This window comes from Acyrthosiphon pisum, chromosome A1 (assembly GCF_005508785.2).
Source record: "Acyrthosiphon pisum isolate AL4f chromosome A1, pea_aphid_22Mar2018_4r6ur, whole genome shotgun sequence".
NCBI lineage: Eukaryota > Metazoa > Arthropoda > Insecta > Hemiptera > Aphididae > Acyrthosiphon > Acyrthosiphon pisum.
Window position 1 is genome coordinate 166433710 of NC_042494.1, and position 15998 is coordinate 166449707.

Below are 15998 nucleotides of genomic sequence, written 5' to 3' on the forward strand. Positions count from 1 at the left end.
AAAATTAATACAAGGCTCCTGATACATTGTTACAATAGCAGTTGAAAAATATTAAAAATACATAGGCACAATTATTTTTTATAAGCATTTGAAGTTGAAATTTTGACAAAATTTATCAAATTTAAAATTGAATAATTATTTTGTAGTTAAAAATTTATAAAATGTTCAACTTTTATTTAAAAATCTAAAAAATACATTTACACAGTTTATTTTTATAGTCATTTTAAGTACAAATTTGGACGAAATTACATATTAAAAAAACCTGGGATAACTATTTTAGTTATTTTGTTGTGATTGTAATGATTGTATAATATTATTCGGGGGTACGTTGAAACTTCTAAAGTATACTATTATATATCTATGATAGTACCACGGTTTGTTGTTGATGTATAACGCGTTACCTAATGGATATTGTGATATGATTAATTTGAAAATTATTAATAATACTATGGATAAGTATACCTATAATATGTATGTCTAATATCTAGACTGACAAACAGTCTCCGCTCAGAATCGTTTTTCTTATACAGTGATATTATATCATTGAATTCAAATTTAATACTATCCATTATACAGTGACCCACTTGTAACCTACTGTACAGCAGAGCGACATCCACTTACCCACCTTTTTTTTTTTGTACATCTTGACTCTTACGTTAATTTACATCTAATGTTACGTTAAGATGAGAGCCGCAGAAGTCTATGACGCGATCCGCGGTTTGGCCACCCCTGATATATACGTATTTAAAAAAACACTTGTTTGGACATCGGCCAGAATAATCGACGTAAAATATTAAGTCGTATTTGATACGCTCTGACGGTATAATATTATAGTACTGCAGTATTAACCGAAGAGTAAACTGGCTTCAGCGACGGGGAAGGGTGGGGTGGGGGGGGGGGGGTTCGGATTCCGGTCAAAATATTAAACATGATTTTTGGACAGCTCAAATGGCCGCGAGCGAGTTATGCACTTATGAATATTGCACTGAGCTTAAAATTATTAAATTCCTAATATTGCGATCGATTTTCAGTTAAACATTGCATATTGTTACAACAAACATTATCAGCGGCCTACTATCTTATGATTATTATTTATAGACATGATCGATTTATTATGAACGCTCATACATATTATCGTTTGAATACGAACAAAAACGTCAGGACGTTTGATGATAACGTTACGAATACGGCACTAATAGGAGTTTTGACTGTGCCTATATTATATTATTATGGTTATACGATTCCGATCGTTTATAATGTATAGTCGTATTTAGAAAAAAAAAAAAACACTTGTTTGGACGTCGGCCAGAAAAATTGACGTGAATTAATATTGGTAAGTCGTACTTGATACGCTGTGACGGCACCGCGACTGCAGCAGTTTATTAACGCGGAGAGTAAATAAGATAAACTGCTGACTTCGGCGTCGGGGGAGGGGGTGCGCGGGGGGTGCCAGTTACAATATTAAACATGATTTTTGGACAGCTGAAATGGCCGCGAACGATCTGGTGGAAACGGTTTTCATTGACCGCCGTCCAATTCTATTTTAACTCCGCGACGAGGTCCGTTGTCCGCGTTATTGGCCGTATCGCGGAAAGCCTATCAATGCCCAGAAACCGTTTAAAACCATCATCGGAGTCGTCGGAAAATCGGACGCGTTGGCTCGTTCCCAAACTTTTGAATAACGCCCGCGTCGTCGCGTATTATATTATTATACCAGAAACCTCGGACAAACCTAACGTAAAAATATGTGAAAGTATTTTTTTTTGTTTATTTATTTTTTTTTTTCGGACGTTTTCCTTCCTCAAGTATTATTACATGTTTTCAATAGTTCCGAACTCGTCGACGGTGTGCGACCAAACATAATAATAACAATAATAATGCACGGGCCACAAACGACTTCAGACATTACAATGTACAGCCATCGTGGAACTTTTTTGCTGAAAATCATTTTCATAAGATAATATAATATTATATTTTATGATGGGTAAATACGTTGTCAATTTTAGGTTTTTTTTTCTTGTTAATAGGTACAAAGGAGTATACCTAATATTGTATATACCCTTTAAAGCGGATAAAAAAAGTAAAAAAAAATACGATAAACATATTAGTTCAATAATATAGAACGACAGAAATGTAAATAAAAATAATGTGTAACAATACAATTGTAATGTCGTGCAATACTGACAAGAAATACATTATTTTTATAGATGTGCAGATACGATACGATACGTAATTAAATACACAGTTTCCAAATCACGACATTTCGATTTATTTTAACATCAAAATAGTAGTATGTATTTTCGATTAATTAACATAATCTTCACATTAAACAATAATTTTACTGTCAAATGGAAAATCTTAATGCGAGTCTGTTAAAATGCTACGCTACTAGTCAGGCAAAATGTATTAAGTATAATTTTAAACTCGACGTATAAACACTATATTAAACAGATACCTACATAAACCAACCCGTTATTGTATTGAGATAAATATAGTATGATTTAATGAGGCGCCAAAGTTATTTTTAAGTTATATTGCAGACACCTCGCGCGTTAGCCCCCTACAACCCCTAAGAAAAGTTTACGTCAAACAATAATAAAAATAAAATATAACACATATGTATTGATTACTATCGAATTTGAATCAACGATATTACAGAAGTATTTATATGCAAATTTTCCAATTGGGTAGCGCTATGTGTCTATGTGTCATAATATACGTCATGAAATTATCATAATAAATATAGTATTAAGTATTAAAATCCAATCAGAAATTCATTCATAAAATAATAAGTAAAAAACATCATTAATGATTTACAATGCGTTTTTTGCAAGTGAAAAGTAAATACATAATATTGTACTAATCGTGATATTATAATATTTTAGGAACATGTTTTAAAAACAAAAATACAGGTCAATTCAATTGTGCGAACATAATATTACTTTAAGAAACCTATGTATATATATTATATTATATTTTAGATTCTGAGCGGAGCGAGAGAGCTAGGTAGTGGTTTTACAATGGTGTTTTTTTTTTTTTTTATATCCTGTATACAAAATATCTACCAGAAAGATAGTGCTTCGATTTCAACATATTATAATACCTATAAAATATCTTTCAGAAAATTGGATTAAGATGGTACTTTAGAAAGGTCATTTTTCGATTTTCTCAATAGTTATTTAATGCCACAGGAAAAACCGCCGACAAATTACGAAAAACCAATAAAAATGGGATTTAAATTTCTAACGCTTTGTTTATCACTATAGAAACGAATAAAAAATAATAATACCTATTATAATATAAATTCAACTTACAGGATATAATAAATAATATCCAGACTGACAAACCATCTCCACTCAGAATCATTTTTCTTATACAATGATATTATTGATATTATATCATTGAATTCAAGTTTAATACAATCCTTCATTTACCAACTTGTAACCTACTGTACATTAGAGCGACATCCACTTACCCAGTTTTTAGATTCTCAGTGAAACGATGAATGTATTGATTTTACAATGATGTGTGTTTTTTATTTTTTATTTTTGTGTCTGTCATCACAGTTCGGGGCAGTAAAACTGCTTCGATTTTCCACAACTGTATCTTGTTTGATAGGAAAGTGAATCTAGTTTCCAATAGTTTTCACAAGCGCCGGAAAAAATTAAGGGAAAACGGGAATTTTTACGCAAAATCTGTTTTCGAGAAAATTGATTTTGGTTTTTGGTGTAACTTTAAAACAAATGACTGTAGATAGATGAAATTTTCACTGGCTGTTTATATTTCTATTTACTGGGTGGGAGGGTACTGTAGATTTTAAACACCTTTACACAGTTTGGCAGATATTTTAGTGAGCACCCGTAGGTATCTGTGATGCCCGGGTGGAGGCTGACAGGACTTCTCTCCGGATACCACTTGCCCGAAGAAAAATGCTGCCCACGGCCGAGGTTTTGAACCGGCGTCGGTGCACGTCGCAACCGACGCCTTATTTCACTCGGCCACTCCACACCCCCCCCCCTATATTATATTATAATATAGACTATACAGTATACAGTTATAATAGAATCATTATTTTAAACAAAGAAGTTTTGGCTATTAACCATAAATAATGTAGGAAAAACAACATTTTATACTTTATGAAAAGAATATATTTGATATTTATTTAATTCTTCATAGAAATGCATATTTTATAAACATTGCTGCATCTGATTTTCAATATTTTATAATTTTTTTCGCTATAGATTAAACGGTGGACAATGGACATAATAAAATAGTAAAAAATAATTTCAAAAATGGATTAAACATTACACATCGTTAAAGTAATTTATTAATGGTGTTTGGATATCAATAAAATATATTATATATTTTAAATGGTTTAATTATAAGCATTGGATCTGAGTACACTGCAGTACTTTCAAGTACGTCCAAGTTCAAACAAGAATTCTGAAAACTGAAATTTTCTTAAAATTAGTGCGACATTAGTGAATGGAGCTCTAAGGTCAACCTATGTGATATTTACATTGTGGCCAAGTCTACTCTGTCTTAAAGGCGTCGGAATATTTTTTTAATACAAAAACATGTCTTACAGGAAGAACTCTCAAGCCTTGTAGAATAGTCGAATTTCGTTAATTTTTTTTTGTTTATTTAAAATAAGAGAACATTTTGCCGGTCGGATTAAAGCCCAATTTTAAAAATTATAATTATAGTAGCTAAGATACACATTTGATTAATGTACAATATTTATTCTTTTGTATTTTTCTACCACTATTTAAAGTAAAATGAAAATGGCCTTTGATTCGACCTGAAAATATTCTCAAAAAAAAAAATTAACGAAATCTGACTATTCTACAGGGTGTGAGAGTTTTTCCTGTGAAGTCATTTTCGTTGATATAATACACTGTGTCAACCACCTCTAAATAGGTATAGAGTGGCAGATTAGTGGAAAATTATTATAATAAAAGTATTAACTAATACTTATATAAAATATAATTTTCAAATTTTATAGGATTTTGAAAAAATCGGCACCGACACCCTTAAGTCCAAACCTCGCTTCATTCCTACATTTATGAGCAACAACGATCTTATTTTTTTTATTGCTGAACACTTGTACAGTTTCCTACCAACCAAACGAACGGGTGATGGAAATAAGAGAACTCAGAATAAAAGAAAAAAATTCAAGACCTCCTCCCAAAAAAGTCATCCTATCAAAGTAATAGTGTCTACTTTGTGCCCAATTCTGTTTTATGCCTCATTAAAAAATTTTCAACACCGAAAAATGAAACATCGCACTTGGGTATTTGTACCAGGTGTTAACAATGCACAGGAGGCCAATTCAGAAACCGGCCAAGTGTTAAGCAATAAAAATAAAAGATCATTGTTGCTCGTGAAAGTAGGAGTGAAGTAAAGTTATGGACTAAAGTAAGATTGGACTTGGTTACAAACTTACAGTGTTGATATTACTACTTCGATAGGCTGACTTTTTTTGTTAAGTGGTCTTTAACTTGGCATTTATTTAATAGTTAAGCTTTTGATGAGAATGAAAATTTACATTAAACTTAAAATTTTATCCAAACATATTTTGAGGCATTTATTTGTTCATTTTACTCGCATACCACGCCACATTATATTTCTTACTCATTTATGTAATGAATTTACACAAGGAATAAATTACCTATAATGTAATTTATTGAATAGAATCTGAGTAATTTTCTCTAATAAGGTATTCAATAATTAGTATCTATAAATTGCACGCATACCTAGTTATTGATACTAATTAGGCACTACAAATTATTACACAATGTTATTAAAATATATTACATATTATAATGTATTAAAAAACCGAGAAAGGAAGATTCGTTATTAGTAAGATAATGTATGAGGCACCTGAAAGGTTTATTGCTAAATAATGCATAGTATTTCAACTATACGTATCACTGTAGGCTGTAGCTTATAGTACTTGAAATTGCAAGTATAGTAATGAGTTGATAACATGTCCAACTTTAAGTATATTTTTTTAATACAACAATCGTATGACTAATTTAAAGTTTTTTTTTTTTAAATGTTATAAAATAATAATGACTTGGAGATACAAACTATTATTTTTGTTTTGAAAGAGATTTATGTATACATTTTCTGAATATAATAGTATGGTATAGTTTATAAAACTGAAAACATTTATTACATTTTTAAATACTGGAAATACGACGTATACTACCCAAACATTGTTAAATTTTTTAAACCATGCAAATACAATATTAAGCGATAGGTTTTTCATTTCGTTTGAGTATTAAGCTTTCAAACTAAAAAATAATATTGATGCATTATATATAAGTATAATAAACCCAACCCGGCTTTTCAATGTTCAAAAAATGAGTGTTTATTTTATAATTTTTTACATTTTTTTTTTTTTTATCGAAAGGTGCTTATCCCTGACGAACAAAAAACCCTTGATGTATGTATTTGTGTACAAACGAATAACGTTTTAAGTGGAATATACCGATATGTATTATAAATAATATATTATATTAAGTATACTCCATCGGGTTGTGTTTATAGAGACATACACATAAACTAATGGTATTAAAAGAACGGAAGGGACACGCTCTGGAATGCGTCTAGGGCTAGGTTTTAAATGAAAACGTCATTCCACACCATGATATTATATTCACTACCGCCGGGGATGGAGATATTTTATTTAAGAAAAAAAAAATTGCACATTAAGACCATTTATTGCTTACATTTTGTCGTACTATTTTTTCGAACGCTTATTTTGTTCATCCACAACCCCACTACACCAGCCACAGCGGTCGGCCATGCGAAACACAATAATAATATTATAGTCGCGGTAGTCATAGCGACTGATTTCGAAGTCATCACAACAAATGGATCGCGCGTGTGACTGTGTTATCCGGACACTACGAGTATTTTGATGTGTTTCGATATGCCAAGTTTTACGGAATTCGCTTGTATTTGTTTAGTCGGCCGGGAAATCAAATAACAAAAATCCTCTTATAATATTTCATTAGCACGATGAAGTTGAAACATTTGCAGTCGTTGACACAGCAGACGGAGGTAAGTGGTCTCTAGGCAGTAAAGAATTATAATACGCGGGTAGGCAAACGGTGAGCGAAACTTTTTGAAAATTTCATTGCTGTCAACAACACAATGTGAATACCTACTTATTTCAAGACACAAGTGACGTATTTGTTACGTTTTGCGTTGGCATGGGGAAAGGGTACATAAGAAAATAGCACGTCTGAGTAGAAATTTGAAGGTTAGCAATGCCGGCTGCAAATAATTTCTCTTGACGAATAAAATGTTTTTAAGAGAATATTTGATTATGCAAAACGGAGAGCACTTCTTTTTTATTTTGCATATTAAAGAGTTATACATATTACTTTGAACAGTGTGATAATTTTAATAATAAAGACCAAAGTCAAATCATTCTACAACTTTTCTACGTTTATATTATAAAATGAGTTTGAAGTTCGTTTATCACATTTTGCAAGTTTTTGTATAAAACGTGTATATTTATTATCCAATACCTATATTATATTTAATAAAATAATATGGTTTATGCGTCAAACTTAATTTCATTAAGATCTTTAAAATGGATCATATTAAACGTTCATATATTATATTTGTATACCTATAATTACAAGAAGTGCAATTCTGTATTGGACATTTTTTCGTTAACTACATTAACTAAATAGGTAGTGTTGTCAATGTGAATGATTTTTTACCAAGTCGAAATTTACTATTGGTTATATTGATTAGCGATACATTTAGTATCCAACATTCCACAATTTTACATTATAATTTAAGCGATAATAATAAATTATGATTTATCATACTAAATTTGCGACAAACAAATAGTTGTATAGGTACTTCAAGAAATATTAATACATTAAAATATCTGTATGTGCATAGATAAATCGTATTTGATAATGATTGTTTTTTTTTTTGTCTTCTATAATATAAATAAAGTCAACTCATCTGTAAATAATTTAAAAAAAGAAAACCTGGAACAATATAATATTTATAATTTAAAATGTTATTATTTTTTGAGAGTCACACCAGTCACATTATTACTTTTAATAAAATGAAACATTATTTTATTTTAGAAAATGTATTATTTCTCCTAATTTTATTTGTTTTATTGGGAACTAGACAAACTTCAATATGGAGTTATATGGAATAATATGATATAGTGTGTCAAATAATACAAAACTCTTTTATAATATACCATTATAAATGTATATAAGTATTCATGATAATATTATTTCTAAATTTAATCATTGACATGAATACATGATGGTATTTTTCCAATAATGTATCGATTTGTATGCAAATTTATCTAACCAAATTTATGCTATTTGAACTCGTTGTATTGATATTGAAGACTTTTGGTTGTGAAAAATACCCCCACAAAAAAATTATCGAATAAAATATATGATAATGTGTAAAATTTTGGATCCTAGGGAGTAGGAGCTTATTTTCATCACAAAATAAACAAATATTTCACAATGTTATGAGTACCTAATACACGTTCGTTTTTTGTGGGAGTGAGAAGCTAGTATGGCTCACAAATTCACACATTCTCTTATATTTTAATCTATCGTTATTTTGTTGTGGTGACAAGTTCCTTGAACCTAGAAAATTATCATATATAGGAAAATTAATAATATTCTCTGCTAAGTATCCCTTAAATTTCGTTATTCTGGTATAAAAACCACATGACCTATGAGCCTATCACTAAAAAAAGTGGAACCTCGGTATCTGGAAGTTTCTGTGTATCGAATATTTTTTCAGTCTCAATCATTCAAGCATGCACATGTTTTTAATTACCTTGATAACTCGAAGTTTCGGTACGTCAAATTCATTTTTGGTCCTTAAAAACTTTGAGATACCAAGGTCCCACTCTATTATTGTGTGTAGACTGTTGTAGGCATATGTATGTTACATTAAATTCAGTTTAGTAATTTTACTTTTTTAACCTTCCAAACATGAACCACTATAGCCTTAGGTAAAAAATATTGTTATAGTATATTGTTATAATATGACGTCAAAAAAATGTCATCTTAAAAAGTAATAACATTAAGTTTAGACGACCCTGTCGATTAAACTTTATATGAATAAAAAAAATATAAACTTATGTCATACCTATATTAATTAAAAAAGTGCACTTATTATTTTTAAGTCAAACACTATTTAAAATTTTTAATGCATATATATATATAATAAAGTACATACCATACGAACCATTTTATATTTGAGTCCTCATCGGGTAAGCAGCGCTCATGGTGGTAGTTACAATACTGGTATGATTTTTTCGGTTCACTATCATAATAATAATTGTATACCATAGGAAGTGTTGACATCTCTATATATTATCCATCTTGGTTATGAGCATTTTTTGCTACGTCTGGACGCACATTAAGAACAATAAAAATTTAAATAAATAAAAGGCTTAAAAAAGTACAATAATAATTATTATACATATTTTATACACAAGAATAAAATAATTATTTCCTTGAAAATTAATTGTATATTGGTAAGTATATAATCTTACTAATATTAATGTGCAATATTATTATAAGCATAATACCTATTAGAATAGTTAGCAGGTATATGGTTTAATCTGTAGGTACAAGATTTTTATTTTCTATTTACGAGTATGTCAACCAATGTCTTCGGTGTTTCCAAAGTTTTAATAAAAAGTTATTGGTAATTTATGTTTCGTGTGTCTTAAAATAAAACAATTTAATTAAGTATCTATTGGTTAATTAGCGTAAAGTGAAAAATATAAGATTTAATTTAAAATTTTAACTGTTTTAAAAACAAATAATTTATAATTGTGAGTTCAAAAGTTTTCTCGCTTTTCTCCATTACTTTTTAAGTTTTAAAATAATAATAACTTATAAATAAGTCATTCAAGATTAACGATTTAAATTTTCTTCTAAATGACTTTGGATAATGTTGTCGTTAATATCAAATAATAATACACTTATAAAAGTGCATTGTATCGATCAATATTTAATACTTATACGCAGTTGTACCTATATCTCGCGTATTCTTTGCTATTTATTCTCAAAATACAATACACATTATAATGTAGTAATGTTGTTGTCTGGTCATATGAAAATTAGCAAATTTTCCAAAAACACTGTTGCAGTGGTTAAATTTCTTTTATTTGACTAAGACAATCGTAGTTTACTTCTATGAAAAAAAATTCCTATAAAATAAAGGAAAAAAATAATTTGAAATAAATGTCTTTAATGTTATTACAACAATATTATAAAGAAACGTGACACACTCAGACCGAATGACTGAAAAAAAAAAAAAAAAAGAAACAAAATTGAAACCACATATTGTCATAATATAATATAGATAATTTTACACCGAGATACGTTTAAATTGCATACACACGTCATATTATTAAGCGTTTTTCATTGGTTATTATTGTGTCCCTGGGTCGGGTAAGTTTCGGCAACTACTGCAACAGCAGTGACATCGACAACTCGGTGGCTGCTATTGAGCGGTGGTTGTGGTGGAGCCGATACGGCCATAATATACATAATACGATAATGTAGTATTTTTAATGCGCTCCGATGTAATGGGTTTTCGACAATTTCACAAACAGAATTACCGTGGGACACGGGCCATCCACAGCTTTCACGATAATATCTAAATAATATTATTATTAATGTGATTAAACACGGTAAGCGGCGGTGGCGTCGTAGCCGTTGTCGTCTTCGCACAGCTATCGTAATAATAATAATAATATTATTATTATTATTATTATTATTATTATTATACAACAGCAACGGGGCAGTATACAGTTGTAGTGGCGGTGCAGGAATTATGTTTATTTTCTGTGTTTTCGACAGGATGGTCCGTTCCAAGTGTTGGCAGCCACGTGGTCACCGAACAACCAAAAACTGGCGGTGTGCAACAACGACAGGGTGGTGTTGCTGTTCGACGAGGCTGGCGTGAAAAGGGACAAGTTTCCCACTAAGCCCGCCGAGCACGGGGTAAATACAAAGTGTACGCGGGCCACTTTCGGCCCTTATATATACATATATATATATAGATTACGCGCGAGTGGACTACTAATCGCCGTATTTATACATTTATATGGGTTACGACTCGACCACAGTAACACACACACACACACATACACACACACCCGTCGCCCACGCACAAACACTTACACGGGCGCGGGCTCCAAGTCCGAGGAGTACAACACTACACGATTGGGCAAAGATAGGGAGGGTCGAAGAGATCCTCGACCGAACGAGACTATAAAACCGTACCCCAGGTCTAGCCTTTGGCCCGCCAACCGTTCACCACACCAATACGTTTTAACTAGTCTATTTTGTTTTTATTGAGGTATACCGCTACCGCCACCACACCCGACCAGAAGCATATAGGTATTTTCGGAAAATGAAACTATACATGTGTTGTAGGTACCTATATAAAATCCTGGTGGAGAGGTCGTGAGTGAGTGAGCGGAAGTGATTGAGATACGTAGGGAAACACAGGGTCATCAAAGTTTTGAGGTAGGTACGCCCACAGGTCACCCACGTATAGGCACCCCATTGTTATGCCATTATTTGAAACGATTTTCGAGCGAATTCACCACGTGCTATTTAGTTAACAACCGATAAACCGAATAATATCGATCTACACCTGTGTTTTTTAATTATTGTTTTACCACTAGAGCAAACATTTTTAATAATTAATCATTTGACGTGCGTTATTAAATATTGCATTCACACTTTCAAACATTTTTCTAGGTATAGGTACATCAATTAATAATGAAACCTCACTTCGGGTACATTACTTTAATGCATCCGAAATTATTATAAACCTGAAAATCGATTAAAACCACAACAATTGGATTATTTCAATTAATTATATTGGACTTGAGTATGCTTTATTAATTCTAAATAATTGTATACGATTGAGTTTTGTTTTTACCATAATCAAAGTTAACATTTATTTTAAGCTCTATAAATTATCAAAAATAACAACAAGATAACCATATAGTATCAGATAAATTCAATGATTTGGTTATAGGTAGTTATCGGTGGACGTATAACTACGTACCAATGAATATGCATAAAACTTTTTAATAAAGTTAATGTATTTACGACATTTTACGATAATAATTTACACCGAATCGCCCTACAGTTTTAGTATTAATTTATATATTTATATTTGAAAAACATCAAATACATAATTGTATTCACAGATTACAATGGTTTATTGTATTTTATACTTGAATAAAATAAAAACTTGATGTTGAAAAAAAATTCAAAATATAATTCCTCGTTTATAGTTGACGATATTTAATTTATTTTATGATAATCTACATTTATATGAATAAATAAAAACAGTATACAGCTTAAGTCACAAGGAAGCATAAATCCGGATTATAAAAACAAGTAAAGTAAATTACTTTAAATATTGTGGCGTATGAAAACTGAACTTCCGTTAAGCCATTCATGAGCAATTCGTCAAACAACTTTCAAACTTTTAATGGAAATCGCTCGATATATTGGTGGGTAGAAAAATGTGATCGAGCTGTTGAAATATTAGACAAAAGCAAACACATCAATTCAATGTTAAAAAAATATAAATAGATATTTTTTATTTTAAAATAAGAATATACATTTACATTAATTCGCAAAAGAATTTATGCACAGTATAAAATAAGCTAGGTACATTTTAAAACAGACATGAATTTTGTAGCACTTCAAAAAATGTATGATTTTTAAAACCATTACGATAAATACATTTGATAAAGTTATGTAATTAAACTGACAAAGTAAAAAATAATACTATCAGACCATTAATTCTGCTGAAATCCCTCGAAATAGGTTGGTGGTTTTTGTTTTGGTGTACTGTCTAGACGAGGGACCTCAATTCTAAAGCCCCTGGAGAAAATTGTATGATGAAATTATGATTGTAGCGGTATTATTGGTCCTTGAAATGATGTAATTTAATTACAATTTTATTGAACTAATATAACACAAAATTCTAGCAATCCACATAAACAATAAATAACGTTCTTCATAATACGATTATATATTTCTTCGACTATTTTCTTCAAAAATGAATTTCCAAAACGAAACATTCGGTTTTTAAGCGAAATGTATTGTTTTTATTCTGAACAAAAGTTCTTGTTTAATTTGTTTTCATCATTACTTATGCCATACAGCAATTATTATTACGTTAGATTTTGTAAAAAAAACTTACTCTAACTTAGTTAAACTACATTTTTATATAAAATAAGTCACACAATATTTAATAACAGATTTTTGCTTATTTAAAACTACATAATATAATAATTGTGTTCCACACATGTATAGGTAGTAAAAATGTACTAAATGGTAAGTATTTCTAAAATACGTTACACCAGTGGCGAACCCAGGGGGTGGACCCCGGGTCCGGACCCCCCCCCCCCCTTGGCTTATGTCATAGTTTTATTTTAATTTTTAAAAGTTTCCGTGAATTGTTCATCGAAATTTATTGATTAGATTGATTATTACTTATTAGTTATTAAATTAGATTTGGACATTAGGTATTTTGTTGATAACAAGTCAAATCCGATAATAATTAATTGACATATCATATTATAAATGTAAATTTAAAAATGTAAATAATATAATTGTGTGGTTTTTTATTGGTCTTAAACTCGGCAAATTTTGTTTAATAAGAAATGAAATGTATGTATATACTCAGGAAAAGGACAGAAAAACAGTAGTTAAATACATTTTTTTTGGACCCCCCTCCTTGAATAAATCCTGGTTGCGCCACTGCGTTACACTGATATATATGTATAATTATGTATATGTCCTCTAGACATAATTTAACCTCAGTCAGTATACTGACTATATCCATGGTGCACATATGACATTAATTAAAACTCAATAACTCACTATTTAAACGCAATATTCAAATATTTCCGGGCACGCAATTACTATAATTTCAATTTTCTTTTTTTCTTTTGACGCGCAATATAGGCCGGCCGAAAAAGTTACACGGTCAAAGGTTTGGCGTTTTCTCCTGATTCTACGAGAATAGCCGTGGGACAGACCGACAACATGGTGTTCGTGTACAAAATCGGCGACAGTTGGTAAGCTACGGGAAAAAAATTGGTCGTGTATAATTAATGTGAAATCGTTGTTTAAGCTTGTGCAGTGCGCCTTGCTTCTGGAAATAACCTTGTTAACTCCTACGTGTATAATGTATATATGTATATTTTTATGTACGCGTTTGTATATAAAATTCGAATTACAGGGGAGCCAAAAAGGTGATATGCAATAAATTCGGCACACAGTCTCCGGTGACCTGCATGCTGTGGATGTCTGAGGGGCCGATAATTTACGGGCAATTAGACGGCAAGATACGGGCTGCCCACTACAAATCCAATAAATCTCAGACCCTTTACGCCACTGGTTCGTACGTCGTGTCGCTGGCCTCCAAGTAAGCTTTTTCACCGCTAAATGCACCACACTCGATGCGATCATTTGAATCGTATAATCAAATCTTTCGATTCACTTTTTAAAATGGATATTTTTTACATTTTAATAGTTGTAATTAAATGATTTTCAACACTAGCGATAACGGATTATTGGTCACGTCAAATGTACGTAATTTTTTTTTGGTTCAATGCATCGATGGCTTTATGACTAAATGTCTCCATTTTTTTTTTCCGCTAAACAAAAAATCAATTAGGTATGTTACATATATTACTGGAAATGTACACAAGTGTAGAAACTATTTTCTTTGAGTATCACAACTTTTTTCACACATTATTTTGTATCATAAAACTAAATTGTACAGAATATTTTTGTTCATTTATACCCCAGGGGAAATTTTCCCGCTTCCTAATAGTATATATGGAGAAAAGTGATTGTTTTTTTTTTAACAAAAACATTTGGTCTAAAAGGACCAAGGAATAAAACCATACATATAATTTTTTTTTTTTTAAAAAACTATAATAATTTATAAAAATAACTTTCCAGGTTCAAAAAAAAAAAGGTGGGTAAGTGGATGTCGCTCTGCTGTACAGTAGGTTACAAGTGGGTCATTGTTTAATGGATAGTATTAAATTTGAATTCAATGATATAATATCACTGTATAAGAAAAACGATTCTGAGCGGAGCCGGTTTGTCAGTCTAGCTATTAGACATATTATATACTTATCTATGGTATTAAAAAAAAAAATTGACCTATAATAGGTACCTGTAATAAATTCCAAATTAATCATATCACAATATCCATTAGGTACTTATAACGCGTTAAACATCAACTACAAATCGTAGTACTATCATAGATATATAATAGTATACTTAAGAAGTCTCAAGTACCCACGAATAATATACAATCACAACAAAATAACTAAAATAGTTATTCCAAGTTTTTTAATATGTAATTTCGTCCAAATTTGAGCTTAAAATGACAATATAAATAAACTGTGCTTATGTATTTTTTAGATTTTTAAACTGCTATTGTAACAATGTATCAAGAGCCTTGTAATAATTTTTCACACTTTTTGGCCAGACAGATAAAACTTTATTGATATTTATAGAAAAAAAAGCTAAAAAAATTGAAAACTTACAATGTCCGTAAACAGCTCAAAAATGATCAAATTATTTTCAAAATTTTATCGTATATATAAAATACTAATATAAACATTCAGTGAAATTTTCAAGTATCTACAGTCATTTGTTTTTTAATTACAACAAAATAGAAAATCGTTACGTGAGAAATCGAATGAATATCAAATGTTGTAAAAATATGAATTTCAAACGCTCATAAAAATTTAACTTGACTTGCTTGTAGACATTTTTTTTTTTAAAGGTAGAAAAACTTATGAGAAATTTTGTATTATATTTTCAAATCTTAGATTTAAAAAGAAAATTTTTCATGAATTTCTAACTAAAAATAATTTGAAAATTTTCGTCATTTTTACGTATTTTGTTAAT

The 15998-nt window shown here is 30.3% G+C and overlaps 1 protein-coding gene across 1 annotated transcript in view; it reads left to right on the forward strand.

The window, feature by feature from the left end:
- The first annotated feature begins 6878 nt into the window (after window positions 1–6878).
- The window catches only part of LOC100568839 (intraflagellar transport protein 172 homolog), a 110000-nt gene continuing 100880 nt past the window's right edge, over window positions 6879–15998 (forward strand). Inside the window, exons 1-4 of the mRNA XM_003245979.4 lie at window positions 6879–7071; window positions 10890–11033; window positions 14031–14143; window positions 14308–14493. Of these exons, the coding sequence (XP_003246027.1) occupies window positions 7030–7071; window positions 10890–11033; window positions 14031–14143; window positions 14308–14493 (485 nt within the window). The 5' untranslated portion in view covers window positions 6879–7029. The remainder of the gene's footprint in view (window positions 7072–10889; window positions 11034–14030; window positions 14144–14307; window positions 14494–15998) is intronic.